Genomic DNA, 19,490 nt, shown 5'->3' with positions numbered 1-19,490 from the left:
GAAAGAATTCATAAGAGGGAGGAAGGAGACACAGTTCTGACAAGTAAGCAGTGGAGCACATTCGCCACAAAGATTAAAAAAAGAAAAAAGAAAATATAATACACAACATGTGCAAATTCGACATGCAAAGCCCTTGAGCATTTGGCAGTGAAACCAAATAAAGATACAGAACCCAAAAATAACCAAGACTTCTCATGAGGTCTTACTCATGTCAACCAAAGAGTGCAAAAGGAAAACAGAGCAAATCATTGGAAGCATTGCTGCCTGGCCACCACAGTCAGGCCCAACAGTGCAGAGAGGAGGAGATCGCTCAGGTGAGGAGTCTGTACTCCACAACCGCCATTTAATGCCAAAATCATACCACCTAGGTCAGTCAGGTTTTGTCTGTGTGTGTGTCCGAGAAGGAAAAAGAAAGGCAGAGTAGTAGTGTAACAATGTGGCATGGCAGTGGAAGCTCTCCTGACTGTGAAAAAGGTTAGCATAGGTAACCCGCGGCAACGGAGGCGTGGAGGGAAAAGAGTGACGACAGTGGAGTGGAGAGTGAGTCAAAGGGGAGAGATGTGCACTGTACTGACCACACACACATATATGTGTAAACTTTGCTTGCAAACCCAATATAATATAATATAATATAATATAATATAATATAATATAATATAATATAATATAATATAATATAATATAATATAATATAATATAATATAATATAATATAATATAATATAATATAATATAATATAATATAATATAATATAATATAATATAATATAATATAATATAATTAATATAATGTCAATTAAATCAGTAATTCATACTGAAAATATGTGCTACATTGAAGCTAACAATATGTCAAATGTTAAAATATCTATAATATAATATAATATAATATAATATAATTAATATAATATAATTAATATAATATAATATAATATAATATAATATAATATAATATAATATAATATAATATAATATAATATAATATAATATAATATAATATAATATAATATAATTCAAATTTTGTGAATTAAATATATATTTAAACTTTGTCTACCTAGTTATTTTAGGTTAGACAATATACATTTTAGCTAAATAGATTTGTGATATATGGAAGAGGATTAGGGCCAAGCGATAATAAAAAAATAAAACCATCTCGAGATTAAAGTTGTTAAATTTCGAGAAAAAAAGTCTAAATAAAATGTTGAGAATAAACTCATTAAATTACTATAAAAAACTCATTAAATTTCGAGAAAAAGGTCTAGATAAAATGTTGAAAATAAACTCATTAAATTATGAGAATAAAGTCATTAAATTCCGAGAAAAAAGTTGTTAAATTATGAGAAAAAATTTAACAAATTTGTTCTCATAATTTAACGACTTTTTTCACGTAATTTAATGACTTTATTCTCAACATTTTATCTCGACTTTTTTCTCGAAATGTAATGAAATTTTTCTCATAATTTAACGAATTTGTTCTCGTAATATAACGACTTTTTTCTCGTAATTTAATGACTTTATTCTCAACATTTTATCTAGACTTTTTTCTCGAAATTTAACAACTTTAATCTCGAGATGGTTTTATTTTTTTATTATTGCTTGACCCTAATCCTCTTCTGTAGTGATACATAGATTGTACTTATATTAAAATAGAATAAATGTTTCAACATTCATATTATATGAATTAAACCAATAACTAGATTTATCCTACCTAGTAATTTTAGGTTAAAACTTAAAAAAATTGTAATACATAGATTGTACTTACAACTATTTATTACATTTAAGATAAACAAAAATAAAATAAAATAAAATAAAATAAAATAAAATAGGCTTGGAGGAAAGCAGTGAAATGTCTCTTACGGCAACTTTGAGGCCATTAAGCTATATGCTACATTTAAATGCTTTTAATACACAACATATGAGTCATGGCATTAACGATCAATTCATGATATAGTATTCTGCCCCAACACTGCCATACTATCTTACTACACACTCTGAAGTTCTTTCCCATCACTAGCACAGTATGATCTTGTGGTGTTTAGCTACTTTTCATTTAGCCAACATTTATTTAAAGTACTACAGATTTTTGTTTGCATATTTTATATCAATGAAATGCATGTGTGCCACACATGCTCGAGGTTATGTGCAACTTGATCTAGGTTTTGTCCTAGCCGCAAATAGTTACAAGCATACAGATCAGGCCAACAACTTAAAGAGTGACAAGGAAACCGTGACGCCTGAGGCGCCTACAGTGTTTCAATCTGCCCTCACTGACCGACAACCGGCCGCACTGCTGGGTTGCTGCTTGTGGGGGCCAGGTAACAGTTGGGATGGAAAGAAAAGTAGGAGGAGAGGAAGTATGAAAGGAGGAAGGGAGAATGAAGTGGGCCACTGGTGATAAAAACCTTTCATGACATTAGGATCTGTGAGGTTCCGTGAGCAGATCATAGAGATCATAGCGTGAAGTCTATCTTCCTCCTCCTCATCGTCGTCCAGAGAGGGCGCACGACTGCCCGTGGTGTGGTGGTAGTTTATAGTGACTGCTTGGGCAATAAAAGAACACAGTTTAGCACCCGCCTCTGAAGCAAAGTCACAATCCACTCACACACACTGCAAAAAATATAGTTTTTTCAATCAGAACTTTTGTCTTGTTCTGTAGTAAAATATCTAAACATCCTCAAAACAAGAGAAATGGCATAAGATAAGACTTTAAGACTTGAATTCAATTTTTTTCTTCTTGTTTTAAGCCTAATTTTAAGCTTACATTTTACATAAAAATTCTTGTTTTGTTATGGAATGTTGCAGTATTTATTATAAATGATTTATACATGCACATCTTTTTTTTTTTAAATCATGTGCCTCGTAATCTTTAACCAAAATAACTTCTTCTCCTTGAAACAACATCTCTTCTCTGATGATGTGTTTACGAGCGTGAGGGCGGGGCAACCTGTCACTCACATGAGATCAACCAATAGCAAACCAAAAGTCAGACTTTACATTGTTCTTGTTTCTTGTTAATAAAAAAAATTATATTTATTTTTAAGAAATTTACGATATGTTCTCTGCAAACAAGTCTTAATATCAATCGATTTTGCTTCTTGAGTAAATGGAGCTTCTTTTAACAATGTTTCAATATTTTAACTGGAAAACAGACAAAAACACTGACATGAAAATTAATTTTTTGCAGTGCATACATACACAGATATAAAAAGGAGCAGTGTCATCCCAGTAACAGTCACAGTTGAAAATCTAAAGGCTGCGTTGAATACTCACGTCCCTTCCAGCAGCCTCCACAACGGCTGTTATGTTCAAGAGAAAAGTGAGAACAAAACAGACAGACAACAATGATATGCGGGGATGGTGTCTGATGCAACCCTGTTCAGTGTTCACACATCCGGGAAATCAAGTCTGGCTGAACAGGAAGCGTGAGTACTTAAAGGGTTTAAGATGTACAATGGCCCCAAAAATGTACTTTTGGACACTAAAGTCACACTTAAAATGATATTTTAATAATAATACAAAAAGATTCATGCATTTTATGCATGGCTTTTAAGTGTTTAATGCTTTTGGGGTCACTGTAGTTGGACGGACAGATGGATGGACGTATGTCACAGATGTGAAGGCACATTTCTGCAGAAACTCACTTGAGTCATGCCGGTGCCCCGGATAAACGATGCGAAACACATAGTCTGCAGCGATTTGCTCCTCTCCATCCCCGTCCTGATCCACTAAACGGGACGTGCTGTTTCTCTTACGAAGTTTAGGGAAGACTTTGCCCTGTTAAGCAAACACACAGAGCCATATTCAAACTCATGTTCTTACTCCAAATAAAGAACATGAAATTGCTTGGCAAAAAGCTAGAATGCAGAAAAAGGCGGATCAACAGTAGATCACTGGCAACAAAAATGAATGAGTGTGGAAGTTTCAAATGCTGCTGACACATCTAAACGTCCTGCTACATGATGTTTGCTGCAGTAAAACACTCACCTTACCCCTCTGGGACCAGAGGGGGGGCTCCAGCTGACCCCGGGGCAGTAGACCCGTCTCCAAACAGGACAAGAAAGCCAGCAGGTGACCCCCAGGAGGGAAGTGCAGAGGAGGCCGCTGGATCCCATCCTGACTTACTAACACCAGAGTACCACCACAGTCCGCTAAGAGAAATTCACATTAATACTTTTTTTTTTTTTTTTTATAATATAATGTATAATATAACACACGTGCAACCCTAAAAAAACCTAAAAAAATTGTAATACATAGATTGTACTTACAACTATTTATAATATAATTAATATAATATAATATAATATAATATAATATAATATAATATAATATAATATAATATAATATAATATAATATAATATAATATAATATAATATAATATAATATAATATAATATAATATAATATAATATAATATAATATAGCTTAGAACAATATGCCAAAGGTATAGGAAGTTGACTCACGGCGCTGGTGACAATGAATGCAGACGATCTGTCTTAAAGGCACAGTCAAAGCGTAGTCCCAATAAATACTAAAGTGTGACAGAGGTTGATAAAAGAAACAGAGAAAGAGGCAGAGAGTGAAAATTCTCCCCTGTTCTATTAAAATAGATCAGAATCTAAATAGTCCTTTTCCATAAAATCAACAAGGAATCTCATTCCTGATACCACAACAAATTTCTTCAACCTTATCATTACAAACCAACCATCAATCATCATATCAGGACACTCATCTTGTGCTTTTCCTGTAAATCCTCCATAAACGTAATTGCTCTGCCCAGCCTAACAATCTTAGACCACAATCAAATCAGTTTCTACATGTCAAGTAGAGCAGTGGCAAAATTATTTGCAGCGATTTGCCATTTCAAATCATTTCCGGCCCATTTTACCTGATGACATAATTTCCATGATTCCCTATGTGTGTGTATACAGTATATTTTACCTCTTCTCCAGGTCACAGTCTCCCAGAGTGCCATTGATTAGCTGATTGGGCGTCCACTTCAGCGTGAGTGTTTCTGCCGTCTGATGAAGGGACAGGTAACCACGCAGCACCTCCATGTCCTTCTTCTGCAAAGTACAAAGTCTATTCAATACAACACAGCAGCTTCCCTAAAAATAACCAGTAAAATCAGCAGCCTTACACACTTTTATAAGTTAACATACAAGAAAATTAAAAAAAAAAAAAGATGTGAGATTACTGAATGAAAGAAAACGGAGTGATATAAGCAACAGAGTGACATAAATAAAACGTCTCTGACGATTTACTGTGATGATGAGAACTGCGAAATGCATCAGGTTTCACACAGAAATCCAATTAGACCTGAATCACTGCAATCCTTTTGGCAAGGGTTGTTTACACTATTGATTTCTTCAACTCTTCGCCAGACCCAGCACTCTCTGTGCCCAGTTATATCAGTCACTGTTGCAAATCTCACAGACACTCTCATGCACACATCCAGTCCATGCCTGACTCATTTGATGACAAATCTAATGTGGTGTAATGGCTAATCCAGTCTGCCTTTTCCAGTTCACAACTATCAGCCAGGAAGTCAGCGGAGCTAAAAAAATGCCAGGGAGAAAGGGAGCCGGAACCATCTGACCATTCATTACACAAGGGAACAACAAATTTTGACCAGTGGAGATCAATGATCTTTTCTACCTACAGTACACCATTGTGGCTCACTTCCTGTAGTGATCTACAATCAATCCGTTTTGTTACAACAATCAAAAGAAATGTAGATGCAAATCAAACTAGTTTTCCTCTAAGTGAATTTGCATCTGCGTGTGTACAGTCTTACCGGTTGAACGAGTACATTGTTCTTTCCGTAGAGCAAGTGAACACGTGAGTTTTGGTGCAGGGATTCGACATACTCTCTCGCAGAGGCTGCAAACTTATCCTCAGACATGCTTCCTGAGGACTGGCGCTTTCGGATCTGAGGAAAGTATGGTGAATATGAGATATTTATGCAGTTTACTGTTACTAATCACCACATATGTATGATTTATTCACCCCAAGCGCAGGCCTACGTCCCGGCGACACCTCCTGGCCCCTGTGGGCCCCGTGGATGCGATGCCTCTGGACCAGCTCATTGGCCGACGGGTCCGTCCAGAAATGATCTGACGTCTTGAGCTTAGTGTACTCTAGAGCGCAAGGCCCAACTATAGATGAAAAAATATTGATTTCACACAAAACAAATTATGTGATAAAAAAAATGCCAGCATGAATCAATAATAAAATAATGAAATGCTAACACAATTGAAAAGAGATACAACAAAGTAAAAAAACAACTGCATTCAAATAAACAAGTTCAATGAACAATGGTCTATAAATCTCTATTAGATATTATTATGAGAATAATATAACAATGTGTTTTCTGCATCAGATGCACTTACCCAGCAGTGCTGCCAGTATAGGGCCAAACACAGAGTCGTGCATGAGGGCCTCCCTTTCATAATACTTACTACAGACAAACACCAACAGCAAACACACAAAATGTGTATGTCAATAACCAGTGACCTCTTTCAAAGGCTGAACAAATAACCCATTATTATTATTTCATGAGCTCCAGATGACAGTCCAAACAATCACTATGGACAAAAAAGAAATGTCTAGCAAATAATAATATGAATAAGAAAGATGAGAAATTCATGTTATGTGGCCACTATTATCTAATATATGTAATATATAAATATGTTATTAGCATGCACAGATATTAAAACTCTGGCTGAAATCAATTCAAGCTGATCATTATTTTCATGTTATGGCCAATATCTGATAAATGGTTGATATTAAAATTCGATACTATTATGGCTAAAAAAATGAATCACTAAAAACAAAACATTTAATATTTACAGTACCCCGCACATGACGTGTGGATTTACTTACTCAATCCTTCAAGAATTCACTTTTTTTAGTTCAAGAATTCATTCCCACGAATTTTAGTTTTAGTAAATCATTGCCACGTTGTACTAATTCGTTCTCTCAATTTGATTTTACAAGAACAAGGGACTGAAGTATTACAACGTGACAATGATTTAGTAAAACAAGGGAATGAATTATTATATCATGCACACGATTTGCTTAAAATGAGAAAAACTTATTAGTAAATCGTGGAAACAAATTGTTAATTAGTGGCTATGATATACTTATTTTTTTCCCTGCATTTTATGTGCGGGGCTCCGTAATATATGGAAGCTTGTTTCCGCCACTGAATAAAAAAAATTTAAAAAGATAATTGCGACTTTTCATTTCACAAATCTGACTTTTTTCTCACAATTGTAAGTTTACAACTTCTTTTCTCAGAATTGGGAGATATAAACTCGCAATTGCAAGAAAATAAAGTTAGAATTGCGAGTTTATAACTCGCAGTTTATAACTCGCAATTCTGACTACATAACTCGAAATTGTGACTTTATATCTATATGCGAGTTTATAACACGCAATTCTGAGTTTATAACTTACAATTGTGAGTTTATATCTCACAGTTCTGACTTTGTAACTCACAATTGTGAGAAAAAAGTAATTGCGACTTTTTTTTTTATTCAGTGGTGGAAACAAGCTTCCATAGTAATATACTGGATACCGACCGGAGAATCATTCTTTCTTGCTGAATTCAGAACCACGTAATATTGTTTCTATTTTGAACTATTTCTGTCTATGGCAGGAGTAATTAGGCAGGACAGTTTATCAGCTATCAGCTGTTTAAAATCAGAACAATTGATGACAGATTCATGAATGAATATCTCTTTTGATCTAATCGATCAAACAGGTTTACAAAAAGGTCTGACATGGTTCGAAAATCTGATTTATTTGGTCTGTTCACCATACGCACAGAATCGTTTGCATCAGTTTCTCACACTGAAATAGTAACAGGATATTTTTTCTCTGTTTTTATTCCAAAGACAAATGCTATTATTTGTATTTTTTACATTTTCAACCCCTTCCCAACCACCCCCGAACAAACTGCCTTAGATGATGATAATTAAACAGTAATAGTACAAACGATAATGAAAATAAATAATAAAATAGTAATAATAATAGTGAAACAGCAAATGTAAAATAGATAATAATAAAATGCAATAGTTAAGTGACAATGTAATATGTATACATATAGACCTATATAGTAACAGGATATTTTAAAAGACAAAACAAAAAGAGCACTGGATGAGGTCGATATTTACATACAATCCATTGTACTGTAGGAAACAAAACGTGCAAAACTATGTCTTCTAAATTTTGTAAATGACGAAGCAGCTGTTATGTGACTCTGTACTGCAGACTATTTATCTCCAAAACAGTATCAAAAAAAAAAAAAAAAAAAAAGAGTATCAAAATATACAGTAGGCACACTTTTTGATAGCCTGTGCCCCAATATTGATGAAAGACTAGAAATGCTCCAATCAGACAAAAAAAGGATATTCATTTTGGAGATTAAAGATTACAGTGTTATTAAATTATTAGTGTATAAATAAATCATAATAAGCTCAATGAATTTCAATACAGGAATTATAATTACCTTGCGTTATCCACAATATACTGCACAACATTGTCCAGGACTTTCTCAAAGAGGGCCGTGCGGACCCATATGTGCTTGATGGCCTGTGCGGAGAGTGGCTGAGGCGCTCGGCCGGCAGAGGAGCCCTGCCTCCTGAGGGCCTCCTGTCCTGTGCTCTGGGTCCTCCTGAGAGAGAGATGAGCAATAACAAACACGTTCACACACAAGATCAAAAGTGAATATGACAAAAATGCTCACTAAACGTAAGACAAAGTCAAGCCTGATGTGAACAAATGACACAAGAGCATTCATTTGCACACATTTTCTTACTATTTAGCAACAGTATTTACATCAATCTGCAATTTTTCTTGGACATTCTCCCAAAAAATTACATGAATTTAAGACAAAAGTCTCAAAAAAAAAAAAAAGGTGTTTTTTTTGTTTTGTTTTTTTTTTCCAAAAGTTCAGACATGCCGTGACTACACCTTCACTTATTTTGTGCTTCTGTTTGTCCTCATATAACCCTCTAAAAATCCTATACTTACACTGTCTGGTCTTAAGAAAGAAACGAGAGACACAAAAGGGATTATGACTGTGCCTGTCAGTGGGTGTTTATAAGTGTTTGTGAGTTCATATACTTCTCCATACAGCATCTTAAAAGGATGACCTGGCTGCTCATCTACAACAGTGCAGGAGGGCCAGCAGCAGTCACAAAGCCCTCTCGAACCCACCAGGCCATTCAGTCAATGAAGACAACACACACAATGACAGGGACAGAGCATGTGTCATCCCAAAAGACTCACCTCAGAGTATTAAAAAAAGATCAATCTCACAGATAAAAGAATGAGTAACACGAGAGCTGAGCTGATCTCAGATTAGAGTTACTGCATCATCCGTCGTGCAGGCCACTCAACCCATCAACAACAGCTATTCCTCTTATTCCTGAAAAATCTTTCTTTTTTTTTTTTTGGACAAAATCTCTGTAATTACACTACTGTTCAAACAGTTGGGCTCAGTAAGATTTTCTTTTTTTGAAGGAAATTAATACTTTTATTCAGCAAGGACATTAAACTGATCTAAAGTGACAGTAAAGACATTTATAAATGTTACAAAAGATTTCAAGAAATGTTTCCTTTTGTACTGTCTATTCATCAAAAAATAATAATAATGGTTTCCTCAAAACTATTAAGCAGCACAACTGTTTTTTGTGTTGATATTCATAAATGTTTCTTGAGCAACAAATCAGCATATTAGAATGATTTCTGAAGGATCATGTGACATTGAAGTCTGGAGTAATGATACTAAAAAGTCAGCTTTGCCATCACAGGAATAAATTACAACTATATATATATATAACTATATATTATATATATATATATATATATATATATATATATATATATATATATATATATATATATATATATATATATATATATATATATATATATATATATATATATATATATATATATATATATATATATATATATATATATATATATATATATATATATATATATATATATATATATATATTTATTTATTTTTTTATTTTTTTATTTTTTTTCAAATAGAAAAGAGAAAAGAGCTATTTTAAATTGTAATAATATTTCACAATATTTATGTTTTTACTGTATTTTTGATTAAATAAATGCAGCTTTGGTAAGTGAAGAAAATCTCTCGGAAAGAATAAAAAAAAAATTCTCACCAACCCTATACTTTTAAAGGCTACTGTACACTGTAAAAAATGACCGTGATTTTAACAGTAAAAGACTGTAAAAATGCTGCGGTGAAAAACTGTCAATTGGTTTACAGAAAGTTTCCGTACTATATACGGTGAATAACTGTAATAGATCTAATGGTACATTTAATGTAATTTTACGGTAAAATACCGTTAAATTCACAGTTTTTGGAAATGAAAAATAACAATTCATTGTAAAATTTACAGTGAAAACCCGTAAATTGACATTCCCACAATTCCCTGCGTGACACTTCACATTTGATATATTTTCGTTGAAATAACTCTGTTTCTTCTTAGTTTTTCTCATTTTTTCCCTAATCAGTTATGTACATTAGGGTTTTATGTTACATCTAATGTTGTTAAATTAATGTTTATTGCATTTTTAAAATTTCATGCATGTTACCATGATGGTGTTTAGTGTTTGTGTGAATGACACTGTGTGCACCTTCTATATATTAGTGTTGTCCTTCTCAGCTTGTGAAAAATCTGCTTGTGATGAACTTTGATTCATCATGTGACTCTCATCACCACTGTGTTTGGTGACTGTCAGTGTATTATAAAGGTACAAAACAGATATTAGTACTTCATTAACATTATATCAGTTAGTGAAATACGTTATTGTAAATTTAAGATTTTTTTTTTTATGTTGCTACTGTATTTTTTACGGTAAAGTTCTGGCAACCACAGCTGCCGTTTTTTTTTTTACACAAATTTTACTGGGATTTTTTTTACAGTGTATATTTTGGCAGAGATTACATCACAGTATTTTCAGTAAGCACTGTTAGTTTTTCACTGACAGCCAAACACCAGCTCTAGGGTGACAAGAGTCGTTGCTGTACTCTGAGAAAATGAAGAAATCACAAAAGATCAAAAAAATAAAATAAATCTTGCTTTAGGGCACTGTCAAGTTAGAGCAGAAAGCCAAGACTGAATAGAGTTGTTTGAGGGGAAAAGAAAAATGCTGAAAAAACCCTAGTGGAGATCAGCATGTGGGAGAGTAAAAAAAGAAGAAAATATTGTGTCTATTTTTTTTTTTTATTATTATTATTATTGATGTTTTGGACACCACTGACTTTCATTGTATGAGAAAAGCAGTTGAAACATTCATCAATTATTGTTTTATGTTTAATGAAAGGCAGAAAATCATAAAGGTTTGTATCGCCGCAACTTTTTTGGGGTAAACTGTCTAGTTGAAAATAACCTTTAAGCCAGTTTCTGTGACTAAGCCCTTCTGAGATCCATTCGGAGGCTGTGGAGAGCTGGAAGGACTGCTGTAATGTGGAGTGCACAGATGAGGGAGTCCATCATGGGGTGTAAGCCAATAACACCCCACAGCCATCAATCTCCCTCCAGCCCGGACATCACACTACACCACAGCTGCAGGCACATCAGAGATGGATGAGTCTGCTGTCTCTGCCACAGCGCCCTCATCTTCTCTGATTTACATAAGCATTGATCCCATAATGGCCTAACACTTACACTGTATGTGTGCGTGTTGGCCACAGCGGTAGACATTCGGTATAAACAAGCAAATAAATCCCTGCAACTGAGATGAGCTATGCAGATGCTATGGAAATGAAACTGTGCATTTCTGCTCCAAGAGCAATCATTCAGTGCAGTTTCAGAGGCCATTAATAAAGTGAATCCATATGAAACCACAAATAGCACACATTTTTGTATAATATTAGCTAAACTGTATATTTAACCATTGTTCATGGCAACATGTTTTTCGTATCAATAAACGGTGTCAAGTTAATTGCCATCTTGCAACTTTCTGATAGATGACTACAAGTTCAGGACTCTCCACTTATAAAGCAAGAAAACAAAATCATAGTTCAGAAAAACAACAAACTTGTAAGAGACACACAGATCTATACATGTTAGCTAAGGAATCCATAGAAAACCTAACTTGAATTGCAAATTAACAATAATATAAAATAAATTAAAATTATAGTTATATTGTTGCAGTGTTTGTCTTGTTGCTTGGCCGACTCGCTTTAAGATAATTTACATATAATATAATAATATTAACTTCATATCCATGTATTTAATAGGGATGAGCAACTAATCAACTTGTATTTTATATATAAAATAAACATGTGATGCTAATTTTTAATTGTTTAATGTTTTTGAAAGAAGTCTCTTATGCTCATCATTATAAATAATTGAGCACCAAAACAGCACATTAGAATGATTTCTGAAGGTTCATGTAACACTGAAGTCTGGAGTTATGATAAAAATTCAGCTTTCAACTAAAAATTCAGCTTTGCCATCACAGGAATAAAAACATATACAAAACAGTTATTTTAAATCGTAATAATATTTCGCAATATTACTTTCATTAATGTATTTTCGACGAAATAGGCTTGAATGCAGCCTTGGTGAACAGAAAAACTTCTTTCAAAAACAAACAATCTTACATACTTACATATATAATCTTATATACATCTTTATATATATATATATATATATATATATACACACTGACAATAAAAACTAAATACTGTATGAAATTATGTGCAAGTCTCCACACACAAAGGGTCTCATTCATGAAACATTCGTAAATATACGAGTAAATATGTGAGTGATTTGCGCATAAAGAGACCTTCCCGAAAACTCTTCTCCTGATTCACAAATACTTCGTAAACGTCAGAAGTGATAGTGAAATGTGTGTGAATGAATTCCAATCAGTCGTAAATGGGATGCGCGTGCACGCTCATTCTCAATTACCATAAATCCCGCCCATTACATCCAACTGACAACTATATATGGGCATCATATTATGACACCAAACGAAGGATTTTGGCCATTTGGGGCCATAAGTTTGCCCAGCCCTTTGAAATCAATTAATTATTTGATTAAAGTGCTCCGTTTGCAGATGCTATTACTGGCTCTCACAATAAAAGTAAAAAGAAAAAACATATGTAATTACTATATATAATATTTTTTTCAAAATGCTGTGTAATGTACCTTATTAAGGTGAATTAAAATGCGGCCTTATTAATGAGCAAAACGTTCAGATGTTAAACGCACTATTTACGCGTGGCTGGGAGCAGGTGTAGATTTCTTTCTTACCAACTAACATTTGGAAAATACGAACATTTTAATGAATCCGAAAATTTACACCAGAACCACTTTACACACGATTTACACAAAAATTCGTTCTGCTCGTGTTTCATGAATGAGACCCAAAGACTTTAAATAAAAGTTTGTATATTAAACACCGTTTTTGCTGAAAGATGAACTGATCTAACATAAAATTGAGGCATAAGTTATAAAACATGCTATATAAATAAATGTGCCTATATAAAATTATATATATATATATATATATATTATATATATGTTATATATTTACTATCGAACTATAGCCATCTAACTTTTATCTTTAGGGGCCCATAGCTCTGCGAGAGGGGGACCAGGAGCTTGTGAACGCTGGACAGGGTAGAGCGGACCAAATTAAAATTTTGTGTTCAATTATTTACTTATGTGGCAAGTAGCTGGATAATAAGCATCTTGCAGTGTGGTCTTGTATCACCCTGAAGAGGTTTCTTTCATATAACAATCTGCTGACTGCACACTATCACTTAGCCTTGCCGCGCCCCCATTTTTATAACTCCGGATCCCAAACAATGAAGTACAAATGTGTTTAGAGTGCAATAAAAGAGATTAATGACATGCAGTTGCTTTATCAGACCACAGTTTGAGGCCTGAATCGCTGCGGTAGAGGTATTCAATAACCAGCGAGCATCTTGTTGCTCTAGTGATGGTGACACCATGGTGTTGCTGTGGCAACTTGAGTAACCGAGTGTGTGCGGTGGGGGAGGGCTGGTTAAAATGGACAGACAGGGAAGACCGCAGAACATGTGACTAGCACCACTCCACATTAATGCTTTAAATGTGTGTGTGTGTGCGCGAATAGCTACTGTACTGACACACCAAAGTGGCTTCAGCTAATCTCTGACCACATCACCTGGAGATTTTTGCTATTAGACCAGAGCGGTCCACTCTTGAGTGACACATTGGCCATGTGGCTCTGCTAATGGAGAGTTAATTGGAAAATAAGAAGCTGACCGAAGCCCCGGAGCATCCGCCCAAAACCATCCCTCATTTAGAGTGCTGCAGAGCCAGTCAAAGCAGCAAATCATCCCTCTCCACACACCAGATCTGCTTCCTGCTTTCATCATTGCCTGCACAGCTTATCAGTCATAAAGCATTGCTTATATCACTAATATGATCAGTTCTAGTTTATGGCTTTCTTTGCCTTTTAGCATGTTACTTATATAATAATAAGCAGTTCATATTAATAAGCAGAATAATAACCTGTTAAAAAGTAAATTGTCATTTTCCAATAATGTTAAAATGTATTCATGTAATGTAGTTTAAAAAGCAGAGACAATCTGTGGTCTGATATGGAATTTGGGGAAGAAATATTGCAGTTCCGTTATGTATTGTTAAGAGTCGTTCACACTGGACAATAACTGAAACGATTACAATCACTATACAATTTCAAGAATTATTCTATTATTAGTATTCTATTAAGAGCAGTCTCTATTTTCATTTTTTAAACACTTGCAGTCTGTATAATTCATAAACAACTTCATTCTTTAAATCCATTTTGAGGGTTATATTAGCTGTGTGAACTTTGTTTATGCTGTTTAAAGCAAGCTCCGGGGGCGGGGAGCGTGAGAATTAAAGGGGCCGCAGCCTGAATTGGCTCATATTTAATGATGCCCCAAAATAGGCAGTTAAAAAAATGAATACAAAAAAAAAACTATGGGGTATTTTGAGCTGAAACTTCACAGACATATTCAGGGGGCACCTTAGACTTATATTACATCTTTTGAAAAGACGTTCTACGGCACCTTTAATTATTATTTTCCTGTTTATCGCTGTAAATCTGTATTGAATAAAGCGCTATATAAATAATGGTGACTTGACATTATTTTTGTAAATTTTGTTGCATTGTTGTTAACCAGATTTTAGAAAGGCTGGAATACCTAGTTAAAAACAAAAGCTATGTGGCTATTGGCTATGACAATGGTTCCCATACTGGGGGGCCCGGAGTTATAAAAAGTGGGACACGTCAAGACTAAAGCCCAAAGTATACTTTGGTTTTTATGCATATAGTGCACCAGAATAGTACAGTACGTGTGCCACTCAATTTTTGTAACCGTGCATTGAATTAAATTAATCAGCTAAATTAAAACTAAAGAGACGGAAAAACAAAACAACAACAACAACAACAACAAAATACCAGAGACTGCAATAATGCCCGAGATGCCCGAGCCTTGTGTGAGTGAGTTATGAGATAGCCGCAACTTTAGTTTAAAGCGGAACTCAGTATGATTTGCGAAGCTCCCCCTACAGGTTCCTTCAGTGAATCACACTGTCGTAAACACTCCAAGCACAGCTCTGGACTACAACCACTACAACGCTCACCAGCGCAGTAGTTTTGCAAATACAGTACAAGAACTCTCGATGGAGGTGGGTAATTTTCGAAATTGTCTTATAAAGTCATAATATATACATTGTTTTTGAAATACCGTAAAGCATTTTGTCACTCTCGTGTGAATGTGAACGTGAACATGAGGCGAGATTGTGTCGGGTCGGCGCAGCTCAACTTGCAAGTGCTGTTTTCTGGTGTAGACGTGCCAGAGGGGGTTAGTGCTCGCCTCAAACACACCACTACAAGTCAATTAACCATCGTAAGGATTTAGAAAACTATTTATGAAGGTAAAAAAAGTTACATAGTTCTGCTTTGAAAGAATACAAAATCATTTGCATCGGTCATAACTTCTGGAGAAAAAAAACAGACACTGGACAAAGATGAAACTTTCTAGAACACATATGTTGGCAACCTGCGAATGGAGTATACTTTGAAAGGCTACATGTTTGACTAAAAAATAAAGAAACGGCATTTAATAGACAGAGCCGTAGTTCACTGATAAGCCACGCAATATCGCGTTCAATATCGATATGAATCGCCGTCGATATTGAACGCGATATTGCGTGGCTTATCAGTGAACTACGGCTCCGTCTATTAAATGCCGCTTCATTTGAAAGCAGGTGATGGCGATTTAGTGGTAATCAGGGAACCGGCTTTACTGACAAAATGCGCGTGACAAAAGCATTCGATATATCGCCCAGCCCTAATGATTGACCATTTGCCCACATGGCCTAGGTGATATCAGCTAAAAATAAAGTTGTTTTGGAGGTGGAGTTTATTAAATTAAAACTTAAAAAATAATAATAATTATTATTGAGCACAATAAGAAGTCAGACCTGGTGATTTCGGCCTGTTGCTGTAGCTGTTCTTGAACCTTGCGACAGATCTCACTGGCCGTGGTGTTCACCTTGCCGATCTTGGTGAAGAGAGCGGCGATCTTATCGCTGCGGAGGAATCCGGCTGCTCTTCGCTTCAGCAGGTGACTTAAGCAAGCCTCAATGGAGCCTGAAGGAACATAGAAGGAGGAGCTGATAAGGGGTATGCAGGAAAAGAGCAAACAAAACACTGAATAAACTAAAGCAATTAGCATCTTATTATTTCCGACTGCTTCATGAATTCCTTTAATAACAGCCATTTGTTCTCACGAGTCAAGTTTTTAATTCCATTTCTTTCCTAGTGTTGCTTCACTATCGATGAACTCGCATGATGCAAAGGAAAATCTTATTGCAGAAGTAATTGTGTTCTGCATCATACTCATTCTCCTTTTGTGAGGTAAACAGCCATGACGGGAGCACAATTGCAACTGGGAATGAGATTTACTGTTGGTTGCTGGAGCACAGCTAAATATTTCAGTAAGGCAGAGTCAGGGCGAACTACCTGTTACTGTGCCTGGGATTCAACCACCTCAAGCGCTGTGGGCTCACTTCAAAAACAAATAAACAACGGCAACAGTTCCCCAGCCCCCTAATCTCACCGATGAAAGATGGAGAGGATGTTCATATTGGCACAAAAGCACGACTAATGCGTTCGTCCATCTTTTTTTTTGACAAGTAGCCAAGTGCTCATGTGCCAAGAAGAACATAAATCAAGATATATGGAGATCTGCTCGCCAAATGAAATCAAAATAATTTTTTACATGATTGCAATGAAAGGCCAGTTATGAGATTTGCATCTGCCATGAGAGCTGGGTAAAGTCCAGCTATCGACTCGCTGTTTGATTGATGCTATCAATATCTCAGTGGAATTAAGGTCCTTTTGGTGCTACATAATCGACTGCATTTGTGGAAGCAATCAGATGTTTATGGCGGTAATAGCACTTTTATTGCTCGGCTTGTGCCACCGGGGGCAGCGGCTTAAGGGTTCTAAGCTTCAAGTTTTCCCCTTTAAGAGCCTGTTTGATACATTTAGACAGCTAAAATGCACATTCATGAAGGGAAAATGCATGCAGACAGGGATTTCATTGGACTACTTCCAGGGGCCTCCCAAAAGAAGCTGAACAGCAGGGCCCCTGACCTGACATGTCACTAGCTTTCAATGAGATTTTACTGCCTTATTTTTTACCCTGAAGATGTGCGGCCATGCAGAAAGAGACTTGATCAACAAGCTGCAAATATGTTGCTAATCTACACCTCTAATTTCAGAGCATACAACAAAATGAATCATCTAAGTGGCTGTTAAGTGCTTCCCCCTTGAGAACCCAGCACGATAACTGTCTTCTCCCAAAAGCAGCTCTGATGTGAACAGCAATGCCCTAAGAGGCACTATAAGAAATGGCACTTCCTGTGTTTCTCGGATCCATCATCTAGTGAGCAACAAACGTGCAGACAAAGCGCTGCGCATTTGAGAAACGAGCTGAACGCTCATGAAGATGTATTTACATAATCTCTCTGTGCCTGCTGGTTTGCACGACTTTCTGTATGCATCCATACACCCACAAGCTACTCTGGTCTCCTGCTCGAAGCACACAACCATCCATTTTAGGCAAAAATAATGCATATAAACATACAAATAAACTCTTAAAGCACATATTTCATACTCTCACTAGTTTCTTTTCAGTTGTTTATTGTGGAATTGACAATATCTCATATAGGTAAGATGCTTTAACTGAAGAAAGCTTTGAAACAATGCACACGGGAGTTTAGTATCTCATCACAGAGACATTAAAACAGTTCATCTGATTCAACTCTAACAACTTCCACTCAATAAGGGTGAAATAAGCATTGAGAAGAGCATCTGACATTCCACATGGGGATTTAATGAACAACAGATTAGACATATTGCCCCTATAAATCATTCAGTACAGTTTTATATCGTTGCTATCCTTAATGGGGCATTAATGACCGAAAGCCTCCCTTGTTCTTTGAATCATGGAAGCTATGTAATTTTTAAATATGTCTATCCCAGTTTAAATACGTCTATCCCAGCTCTGATTGGCCATGACTGTGTTGACGCACTCATCGGATATGTTTGTGATTGGCTACAATGATCAATGCATGGGAGGGTTTGAAAGCACATCGAAGTGTTTGAATTTGAAAGCGAGAGGGTTTGAAAGCAGGCTTGCGGACTGGTCCACAATAGACGCCTGCTTTCAAATGCTCCCGTGTGTATCTGTGTAAGCGATTGGAGAAGAGCGTCATTGATGACTATTTACAACGTTTTTGAAAAGTTGATCAATGTAGCCAATCACAGACATATCTGATGAGCGCGTGAACACAATGGCCAATCAGAGGTGTTTACGAATCCACTCAACAGCGCTCATAGGGTCACATTTTTTTTCAGTACCGATGTCAGTACTTTTGACAACTCTACTTATGGCAAGACACTACAGGAAAAGCTATTGTTTTTTATGCAATGGTCAATTTAACCTCCATAACATGTCTTCTTTCAGACTGGAATGAAAATATCCAAAATGCACATTTATGAAGTGTTTATTTTACTTTATCTGCTTGCATCTACATTTACAAGATCTTGTTAGCTCCACCTACTCCCATGAAGCACTGCGAATGGCCATCTCTCTACGCTCTCAAAATACTTGATTAGATATGCAATGTTGAGAAAACACTTGTTGAAAGTGAAATGATTTCTGTAATATTAAAACAGTTCATCTGATTCAACTCTAACAACCTCCACTCAGTAAGGGTGAACTAAGCATTAAGAAGAGAATCCGACAGACCACATGGGGATTTAATGAACAGATTAGATATCTATAAATCATTTAGTACAGTTTTATATCATTGCTATCCTTAATGGAGCATTAATGACTGAAAGCCTCCTTATTGGTTTCAACTAAGACTGAAATAAAATAATAAT

The 19,490-nt window shown here is 35.5% G+C and overlaps 1 protein-coding gene across 5 annotated transcripts in view; it reads right to left on the bottom strand.

The window, feature by feature from the left end:
• Positions 1-19,490, bottom strand: part of sgsm2 (small G protein signaling modulator 2) — a 60,180-nt gene that overhangs the window by 14,514 nt on the left and 26,176 nt on the right. For 2 of the 5 annotated variants that reach the window (XM_067364339.1, XM_067364340.1), the window contains exons 3-12: positions 16,517-16,685; positions 8,509-8,673; positions 6,386-6,453; positions 6,003-6,151; positions 5,791-5,925; positions 4,935-5,059; positions 4,457-4,524; positions 3,981-4,144; positions 3,638-3,770; positions 2,399-2,536 (exon numbers count right to left, since the gene is read on the bottom strand). In XM_067364339.1, coding sequence (XP_067220440.1) covers positions 2,399-2,536; positions 3,638-3,770; positions 3,981-4,144; positions 4,457-4,524; positions 4,935-5,059; positions 5,791-5,925; positions 6,003-6,151; positions 6,386-6,453; positions 8,509-8,673; positions 16,517-16,685 — 1,314 coding nt within the window. The remainder of the gene's footprint in view (positions 1-2,398; positions 2,537-3,637; positions 3,771-3,980; positions 4,145-4,456; positions 4,525-4,934; positions 5,060-5,790; positions 5,926-6,002; positions 6,152-6,385; positions 6,454-8,508; positions 8,674-16,516; positions 16,686-19,490) is intronic. The other 3 variants (XM_067364341.1, XM_067364342.1, XM_067364343.1) reach the window with 2 other exon arrangements.

The sequence above is a fragment of the Chanodichthys erythropterus genome, chromosome 17, assembly GCF_024489055.1.
Source record: "Chanodichthys erythropterus isolate Z2021 chromosome 17, ASM2448905v1, whole genome shotgun sequence".
Taxonomy (NCBI): Eukaryota; Metazoa; Chordata; class Actinopteri; order Cypriniformes; family Xenocyprididae; genus Chanodichthys; species Chanodichthys erythropterus.
This window is presented reverse-complemented; position numbering and strand designations above follow the sequence as displayed.